The 13,819-nt window shown below is 37.6% G+C and overlaps 1 protein-coding gene across 16 annotated transcripts in view; it reads left to right on the plus strand.

Annotated features, from left to right (window-relative positions):
• The window catches only part of prrc2c (proline-rich coiled-coil 2C), a 78,240-nt gene that overhangs the window by 56,834 nt on the left and 7,587 nt on the right, over nt 1-13,819 (plus strand). For 8 of the 16 annotated variants that reach the window (XM_052010971.1, XM_052010972.1, XM_052010977.1 and 5 more), the window contains exons 21-30: nt 1,447-1,671; nt 3,309-3,557; nt 5,917-6,009; nt 6,538-6,639; nt 9,246-9,432; nt 9,778-9,984; nt 10,757-10,878; nt 12,586-12,722; nt 13,178-13,412; nt 13,529-13,630. In XM_052010971.1, the coding sequence (XP_051866931.1) occupies nt 1,447-1,671; nt 3,309-3,557; nt 5,917-6,009; nt 6,538-6,639; nt 9,246-9,432; nt 9,778-9,984; nt 10,757-10,878; nt 12,586-12,722; nt 13,178-13,412; nt 13,529-13,630 (1,659 nt within the window). The remainder of the gene's footprint in view (nt 1-1,446; nt 1,672-3,308; nt 3,558-5,916; nt 6,010-6,537; nt 6,640-9,245; nt 9,433-9,777; nt 9,985-10,756; nt 10,879-12,585; nt 12,723-13,177; nt 13,413-13,528; nt 13,631-13,819) is intronic. The other 8 variants (XM_052010979.1, XM_052010984.1, XM_052010987.1 and 5 more) reach the window with 4 other exon arrangements.

The raw sequence follows: 13,819 nt of genomic DNA on the forward strand, positions 1-13,819 counted from the left end.
TCATACAGAGTGATCAAGGTGTTGCTAAACTGTAGTGATTAGGGTTGTGCCAGTTGGTTCAAGAACCAAATGGTTGAAGGGAAGTAGCTGTTCTTGAACCTGGTGGTATGGGACTTCAGGCTTCTGTACCTCCTGCCCAATGGTAGCTTGCTTGCAGAATGGTGGGGATCTTTGGATGTTGGCTTCTTGTGGCAGTGCCTCCTGTAGGTACTGCCAGTAATGGGGAGGTATGTACCTGTGATGTATTGGACTGAGTCCACCACTCTCTGCAGCTATTTGCATTTCTGTGCATTTGAATTGCTGTACCAGACCATGATACAACCAGTCAGGATGCTTTCAACAGTACATCTGTAGAAGGTTGTTATAGTGTTCAGTGACAAGCTGAACCTCATTAACCTCCTAAGAAAGTAAAGACGCTGGCGTGCCTTCCTTTTAATTGCATCAGTGTGCTGGGCCCAGTTTTTGATTATATGGGGGTCAAAGTGGTTAGGCCCGTTGTTTCTCTGGGTTTAGTTAGCATAAATGGCATTTGACTCATGATAGTGTTACACAAAAGCCTGGGTCTCCAACACCAATATACATGCACTCTTTTCAGACGTAGAATCCTAATTCTTACTGTCTTCCCTGCCACAGGTCCAGAGAAAAATATAGCACCCTAGTACAACTCTAACTAAAATAAACTATCTTGGCATAAATCAGGGATCAATGCTGATCCATAAATAATAGTCAGTATCCCACACATTGATGCACTTATTGGTGGTCATGATGTGGGAAAATTATTTTACTGCATGTTTTGCAATCTTGTTCTCTTTTCAACTTGGAATGCTTGATGTTAATGGGAATGTTTTAAGAGGATTAAAAAAAAATCCAAATTGCGCCATTTCTTACTAATCCTTACAATTCTAATTCTGATCCACGATGCATCATTATTCTTGGATAAATATTGTGCCTGCAGTAAATCAGTTTTCCTTCTACATTGTCTTTGTAAAATATTAGTATATATCTTGGATGCACTCTTAGAAATGTAACCTAAACTTATCCAGTGCGGCACCAGAAAGTTGTTTCAAATTATTGAGGAATTTTTCTTCCATTGTTGCAGTCAGTCAAAGGTTATGATTTTTGAGCAAAACCTAAAGTTTTCTAAGCATTGTTCTAAAATCATTTCTCTTCTGAGATTGGATGCGGTGAACCTTTTGGGAGGGGGTTGGGGGGGGAAGAAAAGGTGGTCATTTGCCTTGTGCTGCTTTTTAACTGCAACAAGAAATTGAGTAATTGGTCTTTAAGGATGTATAAATCTAAATTAAAGTCAATTAAGTGGCTGCTGTAGCCATAAAGTGCAGTAATCCATTAACATTTATCAGTTTATTTTAGAATGCTTATTAGGATTTGCTGATCAAGCACTTGTTTTACATAATTGCATAAGCCATGTTTTCCATTTTCTTGCAGGGAGCAGTTTCTAGTCCAGAGGCTGGAATTGAGCTTGATGTTGAGGCAGGTCAAGTTGTAACTAAAAGTAGCTGCACTACAACAGCCACAACCACCACCACCACCACTGATGTTGAAACAGAGAGTGATGTAAACACAACAGAAAAGGCTGTTGAAAATAAGTTGCCAGAGCCAAAAGAACAGCGACAGAAGCAGTCTCGTGCAGGCCCAATAAAAGCACAGAAAGTAAGCTACTTCAATTGTAGTCCACTGGAAAAATAGTGCAAAGTTTATTTCACAGACTTAGTATTGTGTAAATAGTTCAGCAATTTGTGGCCAGGTAGGATGACCTGTAAACTGCAGACCGTCACAAATGTCAAATCATTTGCATGCTTCACCATTTGCTTTGTGAAAGTAGGAGCTCAGCATCAATTACTACTTGTTTGATTTGTTGTTGCATCTGCATATTAGCTTCTGTTTAAACTACAAAGTCAAAGTTGCTACTTGCCAACAGAAATAACATTTTTAATGCAGGCATCTGTTTTGGCATTGGTACGTAGGCCCAGGTTAGGAACAGTTGAAACTGGAATCTCGTTCCTACAGGTGGTAAATCATTGTGCCATTATTTTCTCTCCCAATACAATCTTTCCTTCCATCTCCTTTACCTAATTTGACTCTAATGTATTTATCTCCTCCATTCTTGTCTTTTTTTCCTTCAATCCTTAAATCTCATTAATTAAGGAAATGGTCAATCCTGACATTGAATCTATGCCATTCAGCATCTTGATTAATACAACACAGAAACTGACTCCCATCCCAACTTCAAGCACCTGTTTAGATTTATCCTACACTAACTCATTTTATCTTCCCCACATTCACATCAACTCCCCTCAAATTCGACCCTCACCAAATTATGGAAAGCATCTCCTCATTCTGGAGGGTAATATTCAAAGCACATCAACCAATGTGGAACACAAGTCCATTTGTACAGGACCAGTGCAGAGTTAAACTGAGTGCCTGAATGGAAATGTCTTGATCTTGCCCTGGCAGGTTGTGGAATGTTGGAATGGGTGGGAGAACCAGTTACATTCCAAAAGGCTGACTCCATTGCAGGCAGGTGTGGAGTTTGGATGAAAAATCCCGAGCCTGTGCCACCTCACAGTAGAGAGTGCATCTGAAGAATCAACACTGTTGGCACTGACATTCAGCAGCTCTGAGTACAGAGATCTCGATCACTTCATGGAAGGTTATACCAGCAAAGTTTACATGTTACCCAAACCAGTGGAAAGCACAGGGCAATGTTATAGTCACCAATTAACCTACAGACCTGCATGGTTTTGGGATGTGGGAGGAAACCCATTTGGTCACGCAGAGAACTTACAAACTGCACACAGACATTGCTGGAGGTCAAGATTGAACCTGGGTCACTGGAGCTCTGAAGCACTGTGCTGCAATGTCCTCGTATCAGTTTGTCATTCAGTAATTTAAAGGGATTTTTTTAAATCAAGGAAAGTTTAACAAATGCACCACACAAAGTGAAGCCCTGCATCAGCAAACTTTGGAACATTAGTATATTTTCTAGAGTTAATTTTTTGACCAAAATATGGTACTTGTACATTACAAAATAATTCAGGCTTCCCCTTTATTAAATTGTACACAGGCTTGGGGGAATCGTGTCAGTCAAATAAATTGTGCCTATTCACACTTAAATATTATCACTTGATTACGGCAAACCATTTATGATTTACAATGTTACTTGCAAGAATTCTGACTTGAAAATCGTTGATGTTGGTCACTGCTTGTTGGAACTTCAGGAAGTTTAAAAACGGGCTGAAATTGATGTTTTATGACTTGATAACTGTTAACAACTGTTTTTTGTGCAGCTTCCAGAGTTGAGTCCAATGGAGAACAAAGAACATAAACCTGGTCCCATTGGTAAGGAGCGATCAATGAAAAACAGGAAGGCCAAAGATGTACAGCAGACTGAAACAGAAGGAAAAGATGATCCTCCAGCTACGACTGTTGGGAGTCCAGAACCTGCAGTAACGCAGGAATCAAATGTGACTGAACTGAGCACTGAGGTAAAGACTATGATCTCTGTGCCAACAACAGAATTTGAAGAAAATGCAAAGGTAATGTCAATAAAATAAAATGCTCTAAGATTGATCATTGTGCATGATCTTCAATCAGTTTGGCATGCCGTTATGAGAATGCATAAAGGCTTCTGATATAATAGACAGGCTAGGTGAATGGGCAAGGGCGGGGCAAATGAAATTGAATGGAAAAATGTGAGTCATCCACTTTGGTTTTTTTTAAATAAAAAGAAATGCACAGTTTTTAAATGGTGAGAGATTGAAAGGCATTTGTGATTAGGGGGACCTCGAGTCCTTGTACAGGAATTGCTAAAAGTTAACGTATAGGTATAACAAGCAATTAAGAAAGTAAACAATCCATTGGCCTTTATTTTGAGTGTAGATGTAAAGAATCTTACTGCAGATGGATGGGGCCCTGGTAAGATTGCACCTGCAGTATTGTGTACAAGTTCAGTCTCCCTGCCTAAGGTAAGGGTGATGGAAGGGGTGCAATGAAGGTTCATGAGATTGACTCCCGGGATGAAGGGTCTGTCCCGTAAGGAGAGATTGGGCCTGTATTTTTTAGTGTTTAGAACATTGAGAGGTGATTTCAATTAAAAGTACAATATGCTCACCGGTGTAGTCAGGCTAGAGAGTAATGAATCTTTCGAATTCTCCACCTGAGGACTATGGAGGCTCAGATGCTAAGTATATTCAAGACTTCGATTGATATTAAGGGAAATGGAACTAATGTCAGGAAATGGCACTGAAATAAAAGGACAGCCATGATCGTACTGAATGATGAATGGGGCGCCAGGGGCTATAACCACCCCTTATTTGTTTTATTCTTAAAAGACATTGCTGATAGTGTAGCTAATGATTGAAGGTGTTTACACATGCTGATGTTGAGTAACTATGCCCTTGATGTTTACTTCAATTAACCTATCTGGAAAAATAAAATTATACTTAATATTTTCTTAGTGATCTTAAAATTTAGTGGCTCCCAAAGGATAGAATACCCAAATGCAGTGCCTTTACTCAAAAAAAAAATGCATGTTAATTATATATGTGTGTGTGTATGTATGCATATATATATGGAGAATGTGAGTGAATTACCTTTTGCAAAAGTTGAAATCTAACCTCAAATATTGAGCAATTCATATAGGTTGTAACCCTCACACTTTTATTCTAAGTGAGCACAGATCACTAATATTGGAAAACTGGTCCTTGTTAAGGGTGGTATGTAATAACAAAAACATAGATACCACTAAGGCCCTCTATGTACCCAATACACCCACAAATAATGTTAGATGTGCTTATGTTCTAAAAGCATTAACACAAACAACATGCTGAAACATTTACAAACTGTTGTGATTTGGTCCAGAGTTGTAGATGTACCAAGCCTTTTTCCAATCACTCATTGTCAGTTATTTTTAAGATGTATAGTGCTTCTAATGCATGGCCCATGCATCTACTGCTTCCCTTTATTGATGTTCTTCTTCCACCTGGTACATTGTCTGTGTAACAATAGTGATCAGTTTTCTGACTACTTGTGTGAAGTCACTGCCCACAGTCTGCTTACAGAGCTGCACTTGTAGTTCAAACCTTGATCAATGCTTGTAAGAATCAATACATTCCATGGAAATAACTTGACTGCTGGTTCTTGTATTCCTATACTAACTATAAAGCCTCTGGGGAAAAATTCATGATGGGGTCTGAGGCCAACCTTGCACGCACATGAATAGCAATTCAGAGGACAATAAGAACTGAATGTATTCATGCATTATAGTGCTTTATGAGCAGCTTTTAAACTGCAGCTATATTTTTTTAAAGTCTTGGAACTACAAATTGTCTTTGCCTACTTGACACAAAGTTAAAATTTAAGGGTACAAAGACTTCTCGCAAAAGACTGATTTCTTGAATGAGCATATAAAATGCTGTCAGTTACCAAACCCTTGTGTTTCACTATGGTAACAATTTTAGTTTTAGCAGCTTATTTGTGCAGTAGGTTACCAGTGTCTATGGGTTGTATAACGTATGTTGCCCTCTAAGGTCGGGAATGCTATTCTTTGTCTGTTTTTTGTTTCTGTTTAATTGTGTGCCAGAGGTTTGGAATGGATTGTAACCCAAATCTGAGAGCACTATTTCTGTTGGTGTCAGAAACACAAAATCCAAAGAAAATAGCATTGATTTAAATTTTATGTGGTTCCTGAAGCTTCATTGTATGGAAAGCACAAAGATTAGAAGTTTATACACCTCATTCTGGTTCGCAAAATAACCCATCATGCTTCCAAAGTGGGGGTAATTTGATGTAAAAATGTTGGGACAGTACAAAAACCAGTTGGTATGTTTTGTATATTAGATGTGATAGCAAATGTATATTTTAAAATTCTGAATATATGTCATCTTTAAATTTTAGGAATCAATGACTGATTATACAGCTCCTTCCTCATCACTGCCAGATTCAGTGTCAACTGGTAATAGCAAAATAGAGGATTCCTTGGCAAACAATGTAAGTAACCCAACAAAGAATACATTTTTATTTTGTGTTTTGAAGTGCCCTTCCACTTCGCAAGCACTTGCTTGAATAATCGGCTTTGTGCTGAAGATTACTGAAGCTTAGCTGTGTCATGTAGGTAATCCCATTGCCAGGTTAAGTATTACTGTTAATGGCTGTATTATTCTTTATAAGGGAACGTCCAAAATGTTTATCCACACAATGTGATAAGAGGCTTGTGTTCGCACATAGCTTTAAAATTGGTATGTTCACTTATTTTAAAGATTAGCTTGAACTAAACCAGGTGAAATGCAATTTAAATTTTCCTGCACCCTAAACCCTTTTCAAAAACTTGATGTATTTATAATTATCTTAAACCTGTGTTGTTTAGTATCACCACTGACCTCTTGTGTAAATAGACAAAAAAGAGATGATACTTGCAGAAATGTTAAATGTAATAGTATGGGATTTTTCTGAAAATTTTTGGATACTGTAGTTTTTCTAGTTCTAGTGAGAGTGTGATGTGTGTTGCCTGCATTTCAGGTGCCCCTGCCCCACACCCTTCCCATCCCCAGGAGGGAGACTCTACAACAGAGCTCCAACCTGACACCAGTCTCTCCCGCCACTGTCGACTTCACCCTCAAGGTATGTACTTGATCCCTCTAGGGGTATTTTGATATGCAGGGAGAGAGCTGGGTGTGATGCATTTGTACATCGTTTTACCCTACATTTTACCTTCCATCACCTCTACCTGAATATCCCATGTCCATTAAACTGTCATAATCTGTAACAGTGCTACTCCTTAATATTTTTGCTGGTGTAATGCTTTATGACTGAGGATCAGAAATCTGCACTTTATCCAAAGCAAAGCTACTTTATATACCTTCAGGCCCATGAGTATTCTAGGCTGCTATTTCATTTAAACTGCTATTGCAAGTGTACAGTCATCTACAAAGTCCTTTAAGTTTGCTTCTGTGTTACCTTGAAGAATTGTGTCATAAGATGCACTGCTGTTAGAACACATCAGTTGTTCTGTTCATGAATCAACTTTACCCAAGATTGTCAGGTGACATTAAGTGGCTTACTTGTATCAAATGAAGAGTTAAGTGTACTGTGGGTGTAGTCTGATTAAAGTGGAATAGGTTTAATAATAAGACAACTGATTTTATAATTGACCCATTATTGCAACTAAGAATCGTTTGGTGTTGATTGTTGATTCAACATGTTACAAAGCCATCTGTGCTCTTAGTAGAGTTAATTATCTTAGAGCAGGGAAGTGAGCCATTCAGATTGCTATGCCTTTGCTACCTCTATGAAAGAGTTGTTCAAAAGCCACCAGGTACATGTCCAGCTGCCTTTGGTTCCACCATCCTTTCAGGTAACACATTACAAGTCTTAATGAAGGAAGCAATTTTCCTCTACTAAATTTTGTTCCAAGGGGGATGACAACTGCTTCTGTATCTCCACGTAACAGGATGGTGATGGCAGAGACCCTTCTATGAAGCTGATTAGTAAATATAACAATTTTGCAAACTTTAAAGTTGCATTTTTGGGATTAGTTTACAAGTCACTGAAATCTACAATGTGATAGATGGTCATGCTGGATTTGAACTCGCCAGCTTTTTGGTTAATAATACTCGAGTGTATATTGAACAAGATTTTCATCCCTCCTTTATGTTGGCTATTGTTCATAGGAAATGGTGCAAATGGGGGGGGGGGGGGGAGGGTAGAACAACAAACAAGATAAAAGTAAAACTTTGTGCTTGTTTCAAGTCTCAAGTTTATGTGTCTGCTCATTTAGTAGTGTAGGGAGTCCTATAATTCTAACAATGAAATGTTAATCATTTCTATAATTCCTCCCCACTTGCTTAACCTCTGCATATAATTGAAGATGCTACCTCCCCCCCACCCACTCCAAAAAAAAATGGGAAGGATGACTGGATAAACCTTTACATGTTCACAGTTGCATTCAATTGTGCCTAGTTGCTGCTGTCATTACAGTGATCTCAATTTAAAGATTTTGGTACCCTTCCTGTTCTGTACCAGATCAGCTAGTACAGGATAAAGTCTATCCAAAAACTAAATACTAGTGAGGAATTACCTAGCTTTGTGATTGGAGAGTATTTTTTCAAAAAAAACAATAACCTGCAAATTTTATCGTATTTTACTGATTAGTTTCCAGCCATGTTGACACTTGACTTTTTTTTGTATTAAATTCTTTAATCAAAATGTGACACTAATCAGTATTAATGCCTTGATTTTAATTGTTGGAAAGTCTATCACTATTGCTCTCCAAAATTTGTGCACAGGAACAGTCATTGTATAGTACAGCATTTTTGCACAACTAATTCAATATTTTGAGTGCTGGCCAAGACCATCTGGAATATTGAATGAAGGGGAAATGTCATTTATTCTCTGTACCCTGCCGAAAAATTCTCTGCAGCCAAAACAGACTACCCTACTGTAGGAATGTATGAGTTAAGTTGTGCTTGCACTGATTCAAGCCATGTGGGAAAGTGGTCGTATACAAAGATACCACCACTTATGCAAATTAAGTAGCATTGTCCCATGATGGTGAGGGCAGTGGGGTGGTTGTGATCCGTTCAGTTTTGTGGAGACTGTCATATTCGGAAAAATAGAGAAAATCCTATTGAAAAGGTAGGTAATGTTTTTCTAATTTGACTTTTTGGGTCACAGTTTTAAAACGTAGCAATTTCTATTTAAAAGAAGATATTTGAAGTTTAGTCTTCTAAAGTACTTTTAAATGACTGTACAGTTTTAAACTCAAAATATTGAGCTTTTAAGCATGTAATGTTAGCTCAATTTAATTGAATGAAATAATCCAGCATTAATGGTGATGCATTTAACATGGTGCTTTTTTTTTGACAGTATCATTGTTTTTGAAGTACATTGTAATGGTGTAGATTATTGCCAGAGTTCACTCACCACTAGCCGCTATTCCATGTTACACTAACGCTTGTAAGAAGTTGAGGAATAACATCAAGATTTTAAATGCAGATTAAACTATTGTTTTTTTTTGTATACAAAATATTTTGTTGCATAACATCTCAATACCTGTTATCATCCACCGATTTCAAATTTTAAATCATTTTTGTCTAGTCTTGTTTATGAGCAGATTATGATTTGGGATGCTGAATGTTAAAATGGGATTGTCAAATTAATTATAACTTCCGGGGAAATCTGGTCTTGAACACAGCAAAAGCTAAAATGGACTTTTCTTTCTGTTTAAGATGGAATGTGCACGGAAGGCCTGGGAGAACTCGCCAAATGTAGGAGATAAAAGCTCTCCAGTGACCTCTACGACATCACCAATCAGTAGTGGTAATGGAGGTAGCAGTAGCACTTACAGTTCCTTCTCCAGTGCTTCCATGCCTCCAATCCCAGTAGCCTCAGTCACACCGACTACATCCTTGTCAGGTAACTGCAGAGTAGTAGCGCTGTTTAGAATATTTCCTTGTTTGATAATATGAATAGTGGCCTGCAAATCATTCCTGTTTCCCTTAATTTATCTGTAAAGCAGTGAAATGTATTTAGTTATTCCAGCTAATTGAATTTAAAGTTCAACTGCTTGGGTTAGAAATAAAGATTCTAAACCTTAAGAAATTAGGTTAGAAATTATTACTGTTTCTCAAAACAAATTTCCAATAATGTTTGCATATAATAAGACATTCTTTACAATTGTTATTGGTAATGGCTTCTGTAAAAGTACCTAAGTTAACACCAGCATGGATTTGTTATAATTGTGATCACCTCTGTTCTCAGCAGGATCAGGGACGTACACTACCTCCTCGTTGAGTACTAAAGCAACCTCCACTTCTGACCCACCCAATATTTGTAAAGTCAAACCTCAGCAACTGCAAACCAGCAATATGGCACCTGCAAGTCATTTCTCGCAGTTAGGCTGTGTAACATCCCTTATACCCCAGCAACAACAAAACCCACAGGTGTATGTCTCTCAATCTGCAGCAGGTATGTTATGATCTAAGTTTGTGGTACTTGGTTTAAAACTGAATTTTTAAAAAATAAACAGCACATGGATTTTCATTTGAAAAGTAATTTCAGTACTTTCAGGGTGCACTAACCTGTCTTTGTCACTCAAATGCTTCAAAGTAATGAGTTAAATCTAATATCAAATATTTATCAGCTACCTCAAAAAATTGGAGCTTTTGTACTTTGAAAATCTTCATGACTTGTACTCATCGGCCTTTGATACCACTGTCAGGTTGGGGAACACTGGTGTCGTTTCTAGTTTATGAAATGCACCATTTTGTCTTTAGTTTATGAAGGGTGGGGCTTCTGCTACATTTCTCACATCAGTAAATTGGATAGTTCAATTTATGCTACAGTCTTGACATGAAACCTGTACTGTGGGGAAAATTGTTAATCAGCATGCTAATCACTTCTTGGTTTAATGTGCAAAGTTTTGATTTTAGGTTATCTTCAAAGTAACGGCATGGATCAGTTTTTCATTAAGCACTACTATCTTGACAGATTTAGTCATTGAAGTTAAAGTTCATTCACTGCAGCTTGCATTAAATGTGGTTATGGAAATTGAATGGGACTGAATTTTGAAAGCAAGATTGACTCACAACTGCTATAAGTGTACATATTTGGCACAAGTGACCAAGGGCAAATTTCTACCCTGATGTATTTCAGCTTTGTCTTATTTTCAAATGATAGTGTTGTTTCATCATTTAAAGTGCAGAAGTTGTAAAGAAAATCTTTTCATTTTGATTTAAAGAGCCTGCAGCACAGATCCCAACCTTCTATATGGATACCAGCCATTTGTTCAGCACACAGCATCCTCGTTTGGCTCCTCCAACTCTGGCGCAACAGCAAGGCTTCCAGGCAGGACCTTCTCAAGTAAGACTTGTCTCTTTCAGGATTGTTTGTCTGGCTGTTTGTGATAATCAATTTGGGTAAGCTGTTAAATTTCCTGTCTGCCAAAGAAGGAAACAACCTAACATTTTATTAACTGAATTTCCAGTTTCAGTTTTGTCCTATGCTGTTGCAAATTCTGTGGTCAGAGGCCATTTCATTTGGGCACTAATCTTTAAGGAAATGATTGGCAGTGTTTGGAAGGTTTTGTTTTCTGATTTCCAAATTTCCAGTGGTTTACCACCATGCCATACCTATCATAAGGGTGGTGTTTGGTTGCTGCTGATTAATTTACAATTCACTTGGGTGTGATCTTTCAGGGAAGATGTTCTTGCAGTAAAAAAAATAAAATGCGTACAAAGTAGTCACAAATCTCCCAAACTGGCAATTGAGTTTTCATGTTCTTATGGGTATGTATTCTAATGAATTTCTGTTGTCAATTATGTTTGACAAGCTGAAACCAGCAAAATATTCTCTTCATGACAAATTTAGTTTTCCTAAAATGAAGTTTTAAAGTGAAGTAATAACAGAGCAGCATCATTTAGGCAATTTCAGGCCTACTTAGATTGAAAAGTAAATTTACTGGTAATGGAAAAAAGACTAGAATTTTGACTGATGCTACATTGAAATGATGTAAAATGTAACTTTGTATAGCTAAAACAAATATTTGGGAGAACAGGTAAACTGGATGAATTGGTGGAATAGATAAAATCCAATGTACATGGTATGTATTTGTAACTGCTGCATGGTTTTTCTGCAATATATTTTATATTTTACAGCATTGGTTTCACAATTGAGTGCACACTTACAATTGAAAGAAAAGTTTCACAGAATCAGAATAGTTTTGCAATAAATGTATCAATTTAATTCTCATTTGAAATCAACATTTCAATTTGGAATGAATATCTTATTATATACATAATTCTGCTAGTACCATACTCCACTGATCATGTGTATAATAATTGTGGAAATTCAGTGTGCAGTTCTTCTCAAACCAAACCACTGAAGTGCATTTTTAAAAAAAGGCTTTTGTGTGCTTGATAATAAGTGAAAACATGCTTCCCAGGAAAATTGGCAAGATTGAGATTAAGGCCAAGTGTAACTCACTGTAAAGGTAGAATTTAACCCAAGTAAAACTACAAGTCACCAGCTTCTCATAGGAGCAGGTCTGACATAGAAGGAATGTCCTGTAATGAAGCCTATCTCCATGGCTCAGGGCATTGTTATTTGTTCAAGGGATATAGACATATGCCATTTTTTGTCAGTGCCCAATTGTTGCTTTGACTGTTTGAGCTCAGTTAAGTGCCAACAAAATTTGATGGGTGGGAAGTCGCATGTAGTCCAGACCGGGCAAGTATGGCAGATTTCTTTGCCCAAGGGAAGGAAAGATATTTGTGAACCCCATGGATTTTTGCAACATCATAATTCTGAATCAAGCTTTTTATCCCAAATTTAATTGCTTGAACTTTAATTCGCCAGTTGTGATAGTGTGGTTGAAACACATGCCCCCTGATGAGTACTCTGGGCCTCTAGATACAGGTCCAGTAACTTGATCACTGTACTCCATGGGCATCACAAACCTTGACTGTACCTAATGCAATTGTGCCAGAGTTTACAGGTGTGACCTTTTAGTTGTGTGAGAAGATGTGATTTTTCTTAAACTCACCATTTTCCTTTCATCTTTTGCTTTAGCCAACTGCAGTTCAACAGATCTCCATACCTATATATGCACCGATTCCTGGTCAACCTCAGGCCCAGCTTAGCTTAGGAGGAGGCCCTTCTGTTTCACAGGCCCAGGAAATGTTCAGCACATCCCTGCAACCTTTTAGGTAAAGCTGCTGCCAAATTGTTATGCAGAATATGCATGTTTATCTTTGATATCAAGAGCAGAATTCAAATATCAGTGTAATCATTTGTGACATTTTAAAAACTCCCACTGATGAACAGAATAGGTTTCCATCAGTTGAATTAACCAGTTTGTTAATGTGCATAGTAAATGTTGCTATTTCAGCTTGCATTATAACTGGTTACTTCTGTGTAGGATGTTCCAGTTTGGATATTTCTATTCTGATATTTCTGTTTGAATTTTAATTTCCTCAAGAAATTTACTAAATATAATGCTTTAAATTCTTGGTTTTCAAGTACTTGATCCTTTTTCAAAAAAGTTCCTAATGTTTGAGAACTGTGCATAGGTTACTTAAGAATTAATTTCAAAATGTCATTAGCTTCTTGCATCGCTTTGTAGTAGTTTTGTTGACTGACTTCTACATGTTTCACCTTGCAGGACTCAACAGGCTTTCCTGCAAAACAACCTCTCCCAACCATCCCCTGTAGTTCTCTCGGGTACTGCCTTGCACAATTTTTCGGCAGTTCAAGCCCAGGATCTAGCCAAAGCCCAATCTGGCCTGGCATTTCAACAGACGTCCAATGCACAGCCTATTCCTATCCTTTATGAGCACACTTTAAGTCAAGGTTCTGGTCTTGGTGGTTCTCAACTTCTAGATACCCATCTAATACAGGTATGTACAAATAATTTCCACATTAGTTAAGGATACTAAGGGTAATATTGTTTGCATTGTAACATTTTTCAGTCTACAATTATCATCAAAAGTGTTGCATGGGTCTGCTTTTAAAGGGGAACTCTAATCAGTGGCATGTGCAGGGTCTGAGAACAGGAGAAGCCGATGCAGGCAACTACAATATATGCTACCATACCTTTCAACATTTTCATAGGAAAGTAAGTACTCCCTCTAAAGAAATATTTTTAAAAGTAAGCAACGTGTACATTTTCTGCATTGCTGATAATTTAATCAGAAAACTTTTAAAATTGTTTAATTTTTGTGGCTTTTGTTTTAACCCTGTATGAAAACACAGGCTAAAGTAAATTAGGCTGAACATACCTTGAGGGGCAGTGATGCCACCCTAT

Source organism: Pristis pectinata, chromosome 3 (assembly GCF_009764475.1).
Source record: "Pristis pectinata isolate sPriPec2 chromosome 3, sPriPec2.1.pri, whole genome shotgun sequence".
NCBI lineage: Eukaryota > Metazoa > Chordata > Chondrichthyes > Rhinopristiformes > Pristidae > Pristis > Pristis pectinata.